Source organism: Microcebus murinus, chromosome 15, assembly GCF_040939455.1.
Source record: "Microcebus murinus isolate Inina chromosome 15, M.murinus_Inina_mat1.0, whole genome shotgun sequence".
In the NCBI taxonomy this organism is placed as follows: domain Eukaryota; kingdom Metazoa; phylum Chordata; class Mammalia; order Primates; family Cheirogaleidae; genus Microcebus; species Microcebus murinus.
In genome coordinates, this window is record NC_134118.1 from 45835696 (window position 1) to 45849103 (window position 13408).

A 13408-nucleotide genomic window follows, 5' to 3' on the forward strand; every position below is an offset into this window, starting at 1 on the left:
TTGCATTGGAAAAGTATTTTCTCCTTTCCAAAGTGTATCTGCAGACATTATCCCTTTTGATTTTTTCAACATTGCTCTGAGATGGGTAAGAGTTTTTTGTTGTTGTTTTGTTTTCTGTTTTGTTTTGTTTTTGTTTTTTCTCCCCTCCATTTGTCTGCATTTTACATGCAAAGCATTTAAAACAGAGATTAAGTATCCGACTAAAGTTACCCAGCTGGCTAGTGGCAGAGAGGGAGGGGTATCCAGATGTCCTGAGTTCCAGGTTTTGCCCTGACATTTTAGTACAGCCATCCTATTGCTTTCACATGTGGTTGCCTGTGGCCCCGGATGAGTGAGCACGAAAAATGTCCACGAAAAGGAGCAGTCTATTCTTTTTAGTCTTTTCACAGTGCTGCTCTCCACTAAGTCTGCTTTTTATCCTCTACATAAACATCCCTTGTAGGCAATTTTGATGTTTAGTCTTAAAAGAAAGTGAATATGGATTTTGTTTTGTGATATTGTAAAATGTATATTTGTTTTTTATTTTATTTTTTTTCTTTTTTCTTTTTTTTTCTTGTTTGAGTGACACATGCTTCAGAGTAAAATGTATATTTGGTCTTCAATCTAGTTTCCTGGTGTATAATTCCTAAAATCTTTGGAATCTCCAAAGTGACGTCTTTTTGTATGCTAATGAGTTGTATGTAATGAGTTTTTGTATGCTAATGAGTTGTATGTAATGAGTTTTGTATGCTAATGAGTTGTATGTAATGAGTTTTTGTATGCTAATGAGTTGATTGAGGGCTGGCAGCCCCTAGGTAGCTTTGGGATGGCTGGCTGGTCCCTGAAAAGATCAAGGCAGGAATAGAGAGTAGGAACTTTCAGTCCCATTCTCTCCACTCCCTCACCTCTGGGGAGAGAAGGGGCCCAAAGGTTAAGTTGATCACCAATGGCCAGTGGTTTAATCAGTCATGCCTATGTAATGAAGCCTCCATAAAAACCCAAAAGGACAGCGTTTGAAGAGCTTCCAGATAGCTGAACACTGGAGATTCTTGAAGGATGGTGCCCCAGGAGGGAGCATGGAAGCTCCACGCCCCTTCCCACATGCTTTGCCTTGTGTAATTTTTCACCTGTATCCTTGTAATATCCTTTATAATAAACTGATACATAGAAGTAAGTGTTTCCCTGAGTTCTGTGAGCCACTGCAGCAAATTATGAAACCCAAAGAGGGAGTTGTGAGAACCTCAACTTGAAGCTGGTCAGTGGAAGTTCTGGAGGCTTAGACTTGCTACCGGTGTAGCAAGGGTACAGTCTTGGGGACTGAGCCCTCAACCTGTGGGACAAAGACACTATCTCTAGCTAGATAAGTGTCAGAATTAAATTGGAGGACACCCCGTTGGTGTTTGCTGCAGAACTGATTGCTTGCTTGGTAATGGAAAGAACTATCCACACACATTTGGCCACAGAAGTCTTCTGTGTTGATGGTTGTTGAGTGAGACAATAGAAAAAGCAGTTTGAGTTTGTGCATAAGTTTTTCTACAGTTTTGTTTGGCCTTTCCTCAAACAGTGGGTCCGAAATTTCTCAAGCATACCTCTCATTCTCTAAGAGATTTTAGGTCTGTTGCTGTAGTTCTGAGTATAATCGAAGATATATTTGTGTCTCCTGCCTTTCTCTCTTTGCCAGGAAATCAGAGTGAGGTTCTGAGATCTCTTGAATTACTGGTAACAAAGGATGGAAAGAAAAGACACTTTAAAAGAAATGAATTTAAAAATAACTTAGAAATCTTAGGAGAAGCCTAAAGATTGAGTGAATCAGTGGAATCACAAAATCCTTCTTTAGTTCTGGAATGAAAAGTGCATACAGTTTATGTATATGACATATGGATGATCTACAAAAAAACTGTTTTTCTATAAGATCATTAACAATGATTAAGGGAATTTTGTCCTGTGTCTTTATAACCACATCCTGATGGCATGCCTGTCATGCCCTGCACTTGTGAACAAACACAGGGTGACTGTCATAGATGCTGCAAGGCTAGGATTGTTTAAGTTTGGGGGTTGCCAAGTGAGGTGCCTTATGCTTCTTATTACTGACTGACATGTGGTGATCAGATGCAGGCTGCAAGGATGACCTCATCCTACTGCATTTCAAGGCCGCCGTGCTGGTGAGAGCCAGGCTGCTATTCCCCAGCGACAGTCCATTTTCACATCTCATTCATAATTGAAGTGAGTGACGGTGATTTCTTGCCCATTATAAGAGGTGGTTACATCAGATCTCCAGTGGCGTACCAAAGCTCTCATATCTTTACAACCTGACAGCTGTAACCCAGTATCATAAGATCTATGTTAAAAAATTTGTCAAGTGCAAGTTCCAGAAGGAAGAAAAGAGGAGGGAAGTGCTAAATTCTTAGTGTAGAAAAGCAATTTTGAGAAATGTTGGCACCTTCCAATCTGGAGACAGTGTCCTCAAAGCTTTTGGACTCACCTGACCCGACTTGACTATAACACAATACTTACTCTTGGGTTTCCACATCCTGAATTGTCTCGTGTGTGTCTCCTCTAGAGGAGACAAGGCATTTTAAGGCAGAGCTCTTGAAATGATAGTCCCCTTTGATGGTGTCAAAAACATTGATGGGCCAGGCGCGGTGGCTCACGCCTGTAATCCTAGCTCTCTGGGAGGCCGAGGCGGGCGGATTGCTCAAGGTCAGGAGTTCGAAACCAGCCTGAGCAAGAGCGAGACCCCGTCTCTACTACAAATAGAAAGAAATTAATTGGCCAATATATATATATATATATATATATATATATATAAAATTAGCCGGGCATGGTGGCGCATGCCTGTAGTCCCAGCTACTCGGGAGGCTGAGGCAGGAGGATTACTTGAGCCCAGGAGTTTGAGGTTGCTGTGAGCTAGGCTGACGCCACGGCACTCACTCTAGCCTGGGCAACAAGCGCGACTCTGTCTCAAAAAAAAAAAAAAAAAAAAACATTGATGAAGTGAGCCTGGATTAAAAATGTCTTTGGCATGGAATCTGACATTTATTATTGTCATTTTTACGTCTGTACAGGCGGCTCCAGGAAAGAAATCACCGAGCACTGGGAGTGGCTTGAGCAGAATCTACTGCAGACACTCTCCATCTTTGAAAATGAAAACGATGTCACCACATTTGTGAGAGGGAAGATACAGGTAATGGTGTGGTGTTTGTTTTAAGCCTAAAACCATTTTAATTGGAAGTAATTTCAAATTTACAAGAGCATTATAGAAATAAGAATTGGGTAAAACACACTTGTATACCCTGCACCCAGATTCATCTGTTGTTAACGTTTTATACCTCATTAGCTTTATTATTTATGTGTTCACTGCCTCTTTATTTGGCAGGGATTTTCTCCTAAGTACTTCAGTGTATATTTTCTAAGAATAGGGATATTCTATTAAACAACAGCACTACATGTATCAACTGCAATATTTAACATTATACATAAATTTAACATTAATACGATACTTTAATATTTAATAATATTCCAGTTTTGCTAATTGGCCCAATTTTGTTCTTTATAGCCTTCCCCGCCCCCCCCTCACTCCAGTGTAGGATACTGTCTAGGAAGGTATTGCATTTAGTTTTCATTTCTTTAATCTCCTTCAAGTTCGTGGAACATTCCCATTGCCTTTCCTTATCTTTTTTGACATTAATGTTTTAGAAGTATACAGTTCTGCTTTTTTAATAGAACACTTTTCATTTGGGGTTTTTTCAGATGTTTCCTTATGATTCAATTCAGATTTTTGCATTCCCAGATGGAATACTAGATGAGCGATCCTGTGTTGTTCTCAAGGTATCATTTCTTGAGACACCTGGTACTCGTCTGCCCCATATTGGCGTTATAATCCCAGTCAAGGTGCTACCCAATTTCTGTACTGTAGAGTTACTAATTTTGCTTCTGCAAATAATAAACAAAAACTTTCTGTAGGAAAACATTTGAAGACTACACAAATAACCTGTTCCTTACCAAAGTTTCCCTCTTAATTTAGCAAACATTAATGATTTTTTTTGTCTTAACCAATGTTTGCCGTGATGGTTTGCAAAGTGATCAATTCCAGCACTCTCCCACATTCACCAGTAGGCAATTATTATTCTACTGTAAGCAAGAACTATTTATTTATTTATCCATGAATAAATCCATTTATAAAAAGATCCATTTATCTGTGGATTATTGATATAGACTCATGGATTCCTATGTTTTTCAGTTGTTTATATTTCCTTACTGGATTTAATTATTTTGGTACTCACATTATCCCAGATTGAGGTAGAGGGAGCCCCTCTGAATTGCCTCCTTTGTCCTTATCACATTCTCTGTTATTTTTTAAACTGTTCTTTACTTGTGGTATAACAGGATATTCTAGGCTGGTCTTGTACCTTCCCTCTCTCATTTGTTTCAGTTTGCTTTCAGTTTTAGATTCTTCTTTCTCGTTCCCAGCATTATTAATTTTAGTTTCTTTTTTGAATACAGAAAATATTTACAGTGCTTCCAAAAGTCAAAAAGGGTTGCTATCTTCTGCATCCCTACCATACTGTTAGCTCTGATTACTTGTAATCAATTTCAAGTTATCTGATTTATATTTCCTGTGTTTCTTTTTGTAAAAATAAGCAGTTATATGTATTTTTCCTATTTCCCTTTAATTCTTACAAGTATGGCCTCACATGTGTGCTGTTCTGCATTTTGCTTTTTTCACTTAATAGCTCTCAGATAACACCCCGTATCAGTTCATAGAATTCTTCCACATGCCTTTTCTTTCCTTAAAATGAAAAACATTTTAATAATTCTTTTTCTTTTAATTTTGAAATACTTTTTAGACTTACAGAAGAACTGCAAAGTTAGTACAGGGAAATCTTGCATGCCCTATCCTGGCTTCCCTTAATGTTAACATCTTATATAACCGTACTACATTTATCAAAACTAAGAAATTAAAATTGACCCAATACTATTAACTAAACTACAGACTTTACCAGTTTTTTTTCTACTCCATGCACTTTTTTTCATTCCATGATTCAATCTGGGGTCTCATGTTTCTTTTAGTTCCTCATTCTTTTTTATAACTGCAGATTATGTGTATATATGACACAACTTATTCAACCACTTGCCTATGCTTGGACTTTTAGGAAGTTTCCAATATTTTCCAACTATAAATAATGCCACAGATATATTTTCATGCATATGTATAGTTGTATTGTTGGAGATTGTATGTTTAGAGTAAATTTATAGAAGTGGTATTACCAGATCAAAGGATACATCCATGGGTTGTTTTGCCGAATATTGCCAAATTCCCCTCCGCAGGAGTGTTCTGTTTTACGTTCCCACTGGCATGCCTTGGAGTGCCTCTTTCTCCACAGCTTCCCCAACAATGTGGCTATCAAGCTTTTGAGTTTATGCCTATCTGATGGGGCAGGAATGATATTTCAGTGTTTTAATTTATATTTGCCTTATTTATGAGAAGTTGAATATCTTCTCATATGTTTAAGGGCTATTTTTTTATGTCTCTGTAACTGTATGCTTTTGCCTATTTTTTATAAGACTTTTATTCTTATTTTTCTTTAATGTTTAAAAGTTCTTTATATAGGCTGGGCATGGAGGCTCATGCCCATAAGTAATCCCAGCATTTTGGGAGGCTGAGGTGGGAGGATCACTTGAGCCCAGGAGTTTGAGGCCAGACTGGGCAACACAGTCTCTACAAAAAAAATTTTTTTTTTTTAATAAGCTAGTCATGTTGGCATCCACCTGTAGTCCCAGCTACCTGGGATGCTCAGGTGGGAGGATCACTGGAGCTCAGGAATTCAAGGTTTCAGTGAGCTATGATCATACCATTGCACTCCAGCCTGGGTGACAAGAGTGAGACTTCATCTCTTTAAAAAAAAGTTTTTTTATATAAAGGCCATTTGCCTTTTATTAGGGACATGTGTTGTAGATATTTTCCTTCAGGTTGTCCTTTGCCTTTTGACTTTGTTCATGATAATTTTTACCATGCAAAGTTTTAAATTTTTATTTAGTCACAATTAACAATTCTTTCTGTGACAGCACCTGGATATTTTTAGTCATAGTTAAAAAGCCTTTCTTTACATCTAGGTTAAGGAATACTTCTAGGAAGTGGTCTGATGGAGTGCTTATTAAAATTCCAAAGAATGTTCAATTGTATTGCATTTTTTCTACTCTACTAAACTTTTACATGAACATGTAATTGATTTTATAATCAAAAAAGAAATAAAAAACACACAAATAGAATCTCATTACTCTTTACGGTGTGATGTTTTTGAAAGAGTGAGCTGAATTTTAACTGGACCATATAAAATTGATGAGGGCTGGGTAGTACACGAGCACATAAAATAGTATCAACCACCTCCTTTATTCCCACCCCAACACCTCAAAATGAGTATTTTATCACTGCTTCAAGATGTATGAATTAAGTTTCTATTTCATTCTTATTAAAGATGTTAGAAAAGTGGTGAAAAAGATCAAAATGGAACAGGGGAGGGTTGGTTTGGTCCCTCCTAGGGTCGTTTCCTAGGAGGGGATGGCAGCTTCCAAACAGAAAACCAAAAGGCCTTGAGTAACTGAGAGTTGTTTTATTGATAAAACAAGATTTTTATGGAATCTTCATTTTCTTTCTAAGTCCCATGTCTGAATTTCTGGAAGTAATGTAAATGGGGAGAAGTCCGAGGATTGCGAGTGTGACCCGATAGCAGGGGCTGGGTGAAAGCAGTGGCCACTGGTCGGTGTGGGGAAGACACGGACATGAAGTGTCGTCTCCATCTGGGAGCCACTGGGGCTCTCAGTTTCCTCTCACAGGCCTCCCTAGCATCTTTGGGGAATTGGCACAAATAAAGAGCTGTAGAAAGAAACCAAAGCTTAGAAATGACAAGAGCCAGGAGAAATAAATAAATAAATAAAATAAAATAAATAAATAAAACAAGGACCAATTATGTCCAACAGCCATTCTTCTCACCATTTGTATTACACTAAAAATGTCAGATTTAATTCCCCTGAAGCCAATTATGAGGTGGGAATTGCTATTAATGCAATTAGATGTGAAAGAATGTCATTCATGTGCAAATGCATGGTTTAAGCTTCACATGTTGTCCAATAATTAAGGGAACCAACAAACTTACTTGTTTTGAGACCTAATTAACCTTTATAAATTATAGATGTAATAATTAACTACAGAGGCAGCTATAATCTAAACACCATTGTGTATTTCTTTCTAGACTTTTAATGTGCATATTTTTCCTAATAGTGGTCTCACTGTATATGTAATTTTGTACTCTGCTCTTTTTTCCTTGACTGGCATCTCCTATATTGTTGTGTAATTTTTAGTTGTTATTTTAATGACTGAATATTATTCCACAATTGAGTTTACCATTTCTCGCTTTCTAGAAGCCATCTTAGTTTCTGGACTAGTGAGCGGCAGGCACACATAAAAATACAGTTAACATTTTTGTTCTTACAGTTTTCCCACAGCCTGTGTGTGTGTGTGTTTTCCCCCTTTTGAGATAGATTACAAAATGTGGATTAATGGGTAGTTTAAACATCTTTAACGAACCTTAGTAAATACTGTCAGTGTATTAGAATCTCTGTGCGATTATACCATTGATTGCTTTTAGCATTATAGTTGTTTAAATTATATTTCAGATATAATAGGTAAAAATTGAAGTCTTAATGTTTTAATTTTCTATCTTTGATTATGAGGTTGAAACATTTTTTCATGTTTGGCAAGTTAATTTTTTCCTTTTCATAAATTACCTGTCAATGTTCTTTTGCACATTTAAATTTGTATTGGATATCTGATGTATTAGGATTGTATTTATTTACCAAAGTTATGAGGAGCTGTTGCCTAGAACCAGGACGACCTATTTTATCTTCTGTAGAACCTGTGGAACCTATGGGAAGGGGATATTCCATCCCTTTGTTCCATCATCCTATCCACCTGCTAAAACATGATAGCCACTAAGGACAGTTTCTGCTTCCTGGACCCTCTCTTTTCTTCAAGGTGGGAAAGCCAGGAGTGTAGCCTTATAGGGATGGGACTATTACTCCTGTTTTTGAAATTAGATGGCAAGGCCTGGTTTGTTGATTCTAGTGTATTAGGCCCCAGTGTGTTTCAGAGTGATGTTTTTCAGTTCTTTATCCTTATAAATTCCCTCACATTTAAAAACATTTCCTTTTTAAACTTTAAATGAGCATTTTAGAAATGTGGTATTTAATGGATTTTTAGATAGCATAGCCTGAACTTAATGTTTTTCTGCTCAAAACATGTATGCTTTCATTTGATTTGTTACATATCACTCCTTTCTAGTATTCTCCCCATTTTGGCCTTAGGTAAGAGCCCTATTACAGTGGCCCAGGACAACAGCTAATGTCAGCCCGCCTGAGGGTCTTTGGGGTTACTCTGTGTTGATTGGCCTTTGAAATTGCCTGTGGGCCCAGCCTCTGCTTCCTGTTAGTGGGACCTCTTTCAGTTACTTTTGTGTATTCATTCATTTCTTGTTTCTTTCTTATATATTTTTGATCCCCCCTCTAAAGGCGGTGACAACTTTGAAATGTCTCATAGGCTGTAGGTGTATTTGCCAACTGGGCAAGGTTTGTGTCATCCCTGTTCCCTTCTGAACTGACTTCTTCTTCTCCCCACCAAAGGTTCAGTGCCTCGTGCTGCCTTCTGGTTGTCTGAAATCCCTAATGTAACCCTCTACCAATGCCTGCTCATCCCTAGAGTAGCCTGGGTCCAAAATTGATCTCCCCTGGCCTCCATCAACTCAACAGAGGAGTTCCCTCGGTGGAGCAGTATCAAAAGAAATGAAAGGAAAGCAACTTTATCTTAGATATTCTCCCACAGAAGCACATTGCCATTCTGTTGCCAGCCATACTGCTCTCCAGTGTGACAAAAGAACGGGAATCACAACTTGGTACTTCCTTTCTTAAGCATTGCTAACTGAAACAATTCTAGATTTAGAAATCTGCAACTCTGGATTATGCAATAAAGACTAAGATATGGCCTCTTAAGGTACTTTTCTAAGTTGGAAAAACAACATATACTAATTTAATTATATTTTATTGAATATCTTTTAGGTGCTAGATACTGGTGAGAAAAAAAAATGTCCAAGACACTGCCTTTATCTTTGAAACTGATGTTTAGTGGTAGAGGGACATAGACATAAAATATTTTTTGCCAACATATAAATTAAGAGAACATAGAAGGGAGAGTGCTTAGACCTCATTTGGGATTGGGTTAGTTTCACAGGGAACGTGATATTTATACCTAACTAGGAAAGGTTGATTTGGGGAGATGGAGGAGAGATTTTATGGCATAAGATTCAATGCAGACTTCTTTTTTTTTCCCACTGGCAGCCTATGGAAGTGTTTAAGGTGGGAATGCTATAGTCAGGGTTCTGTCTAGAAAGTGGCCGTACGAAGTATGTCAGGGTGCAGAGAGTGTGTTGATGGGATGCCAGTCGGGAAGCTGTTGTGGTAATTCCTGGATTGCACAGAGGGACTTAGGGATGGTTTCCTATTAGAAGGTTAGGTCGAAGACTTGTCTTGGGGTTGTGCTTGCCCACCGTTTGCGGATACTCTTATTGTTCATATGCTTACTTTTAACTGGCATTGAATGGTGATGGAGGTTATGGAAGACTACAGCTCTCTCTCCTGCTATATACACCTCATTACCACAACTGCTGGCAACAGGGTGAAAGGCCTGGCAGTGAAAATAAAATTCAGGAAATAATTTGAGTACATAATGCTGAGAGAATCAATAGTACCTAATGTGGGAAAAAGAATCACGGTTGGGAAAAGGTTCACAAGGAGGAGGTGGGAATTAAACCAGACTTTGGGGTGTGGTAGGATTAATGAAGCAAAGGACAGTCTGATTCTAGATTTTAGGCAGGCAGAATGGCAGGACCACAGGCAAGAAGGTGAAAAAGCTCAGAAATGACGCATTCAGGCCCTGAGGGTGCCTCAGGCTGAGGCAGAGTTACTAATGGGAAATTTTGGTCCATTATAGTACAATGAGAGGAAAGGTTGCAGTGTTGGTTGGATCCAAAATGTACATGGTCTAGAATTTTTACATTTATACTGGGTGGTGGTAGAAAACCGCTCAGGATTTCGATAATAAGAATTTTGTAGTTAAAGCCAGTATTAGGAAGATGAATTTATAAGGAGCATCAAGCATATATTAGAAGCTTTAGAGCCCAAATGCAGAAATTCCAGGTATGATGAGGCAGTTGCCATTGTTTATTCTTGGCATATGGAGGACTCAGTCATATCAGTGAGAATCTGTGAGGTTGTCCAAGATTACACGGACATATAATGATTCTGTTGGGACCTGAACCCAAGACTTTGCTGTTCTAAGGGTCATGCTTTTCCAGCGCTACCTTGAGATCAGAGAAAATGAAGATGAGGCAGGAGGGATTTGAAGATTACAACGTCAAAGGTGGAATTCAAGGAAGCATTTTCTTTCAAGATATATATGTAGAAGACGATTTTTAGGGAATTACAGAGGAACTGGGTAACAATGAAGTGGCTTCTCAAGCTACTACTATAGTGATAGAATAGTAGATTAAGCTGATTACTTGCTACACAAATATTTCATTTCCTGTCCAACTGTCCAAAAATCCTGTCTATTATAATTTTTGCTGTCATTCACCCCTTTTCTGCTCAAGTCACTACTTGTTCCTTTTTTTTTTTTTTTTAGGTTCCCCAACGTGAGGGTCTATGGCCAAGTGTCAGTTAGTGACGTGTGTTTGGTTGGTCTTCCCTCTCTGGTTCATTCATGATAGATTTGTGTTGATTTTGAGAAAAGCAGAAATTGACCTTTGGAATGACTCCATCACGATAAGCCTAATAAAAACAATAGAACTAGCAAAAATCTTCACCTCTTCTCATTTGTAAAATAAAACTATGGGCTTCGTTCCAAATGAATGTAATAAAATAATCAGCACCAATAAACATGTGATAAAATCAATATTGCTATTTGAATATCTTTTAGTAAACAAATGCCACTTGTTAATTGGCTTAGAATATGAGAGTTGCCTTTGAAGTGTTTAATTCTTTGAATTAAAGGATTCATTGATTTGTTAAAAAATTCAAGCTTTAGAAATTGTTATTTCCTTTCCAGTATGTACAGCTCTAGTCATATTAATGCCAGTTGTATATATGCTTTGTGTTTAATCTCTGATTAGGGCATCATTGCAGAATATAACAAAATCAATGATGTAAAGGAAGATGATGACACAGAGAAGTTTAAAGAAGCCATCGTGAAATTCCATAGGCTGTTTGGGATGCCTGAGGAAGAGAAACTCGTCAACTATTACTCTTGCAGCTACTGGAAGGGGAAGGTCCCCCGTCAGGGTTGGATGTACCTCAGTATTAACCACCTTTGCTTTTATTCTTTTCTTATGGGAAGGGAAGGTAAGTCCTCTAGAATTTCAAGAGGAAACTTTGTAAAGTCTACTGAGGTTTGCCCTGAACTCATAACCCACATCAAAATATCAAATATAAATTTGTCGTTATAACTGAGTCAACACTATTTTTTCATTACTTAGCAGGTGAATTCAATTATTTTCAATTCGATATTTGTAAAGAAATTTGTCATTAAGTAATGAAGATTCACTAAAGATATAATTAATTGAGTAGATGTGGACTTAAATCTACACAAATTTTGAACTCAGGATGTATGCGGCCTGGGTTTTTCTCCTAAAACTAACAAACAAAATAACTATGGGCTTACACACCCAAAGGCATTCAGTGGAATTGGGAAGTGGAGGTTTCAATATATTGAGATTGCGATATATTGAAAGGATTTTCGGGAGCCGGGTGTTGACCCCGCCTTGTTCCCTGTGCTCAGCCAAACTGGTGATCCGGTGGGTGGACATCACTCAGCTTGAGAAGAACGCCACGCTGCTTCTGCCCGATGTGATCAAAGTGAGCACACGGTCCAGTGAACATTTCTTCTCTGTATTCCTCAACATCAACGAGACCTTCAAGTTGATGGAGCAGCTTGCCAACATAGCCATGAGGCAACTCTTAGACAACGAGGGATTTGAGCAAGATAGATCCCTGCCCAAACTGAAAAAGAAGTCTCCTAAAAAAGTGTCTGCTCTAAAACGGTGGGTGGTAGAGACGTTGAGTCTTCTAGACTTTAGAAATTAGAAACGCATCCATTCATTCATTCGATCTAACCTTTTCTGAGCAACATCAAGGGTTCTGAATAGTTTTCTGGGCAGAAATACAAAACTAAAAAGGATTGTCTGAAGTACTCCCAGTTCAGTAAGTGGGGCACACGTGACCTGCTCCAGTACCATGTGATGGGAACCCTTGTGGTCCTATGGACAAGGTGCCATGAGTGCACACATGGGGAGTGGTTAGCTCAGCCTAGATGGGGCAGAGTGGGTAAGAAAGACATCTCAGGCTGCTTTTTGTTTTTTGGGTTTTTTTAGTATATTATGGGGTCTCAGGCTGTTTTGAGCTAGGCTCTGGAGAGGTAGTAGAAGGTACCCATGTAAGCATAGTAGGATGGATTTTTCAGGTAGTGAGAAGAATATGGCGGGAGAAGCACAAGGAAGAACAGAGAGGGAAGTAAGACCATTGCATGGCTGGGAGGTAGCAGGGCATGGGATGAGAGAGGCTGCAGAGAAGCCTAGAATGTCGGAATAGAGCTAGAGAGAAAGTGAGGGAAAGTTGATGGCCTCTTAAGTGTTACTGTGCATAGAATTGTCCTTCACTGAGATGGGGAATGAGATAAGGAAGAGCATGTCCAAGGAATATGATAGCTCAGTTTTGATTATGTTGATTTGAGTTGCCTGTAGGACATCTAGTTGGAGATCAGTCCAATAAGATATATGAAAATGGAAACCACTGGTGTACAGGTAGTAGATGGAGTCTGAAAAGAAGTCATTGTAATTAAGATGTCTTTGGTGATTTGAGATGTGTTTCGACAGAGAAGTTTGGGATAAATGCTGCTACTGCAGTGGGTCAAATAGCCAATAAAAGGAAAAGAAAGGGAATTAGGTAATAAATAATAAGTATAGATTGCTTTTTCAAGAAATTCTGTGTTCACAGTGGCTCACACCTATAATCCTAGCACTTTGGGAGGCTGAGGCAGGAGGATGGCTTGAGACCAGGAGTTTGAGACCAGCCTGAGCAACATAGCAAGACTTTGTCTCTACAAAAAAAATAAAAAAATTAGTCAGGTTTGGTGGTACATGTCTGTAGTCCCAGCCACTTGGGAGGCTGAGATGGGAGGATCACTTGAGCCCCAGAGTTTGAGATTGCAGTGAGCTATCTTGACGCCACTGCACTGAAGCCCAGGGGACCAAGTGAGACCCTGTCTCACCCTGTCTCAATTAAAAAAAAAAAGAAAAGAAAAGAAAAAAAAAGTAGAGGAGGGAGGATT

At 38.6% G+C, this 13408-nt stretch overlaps 1 protein-coding gene across 2 annotated transcripts in view; it reads left to right on the forward strand.

Annotated features, from left to right (window-relative positions):
- The window catches only part of TBC1D9 (TBC1 domain family member 9), a 112092-nt gene that overhangs the window by 58672 nt on the left and 40012 nt on the right, over positions 1 to 13408 (forward strand). For both annotated transcript variants that reach the window (XM_012783831.3, XM_020280191.2), the window contains exons 3-5: positions 3045 to 3163; positions 11196 to 11424; positions 11861 to 12122. In XM_012783831.3, the coding sequence (XP_012639285.3) occupies positions 3045 to 3163; positions 11196 to 11424; positions 11861 to 12122 (610 nt within the window). The remainder of the gene's footprint in view (positions 1 to 3044; positions 3164 to 11195; positions 11425 to 11860; positions 12123 to 13408) is intronic.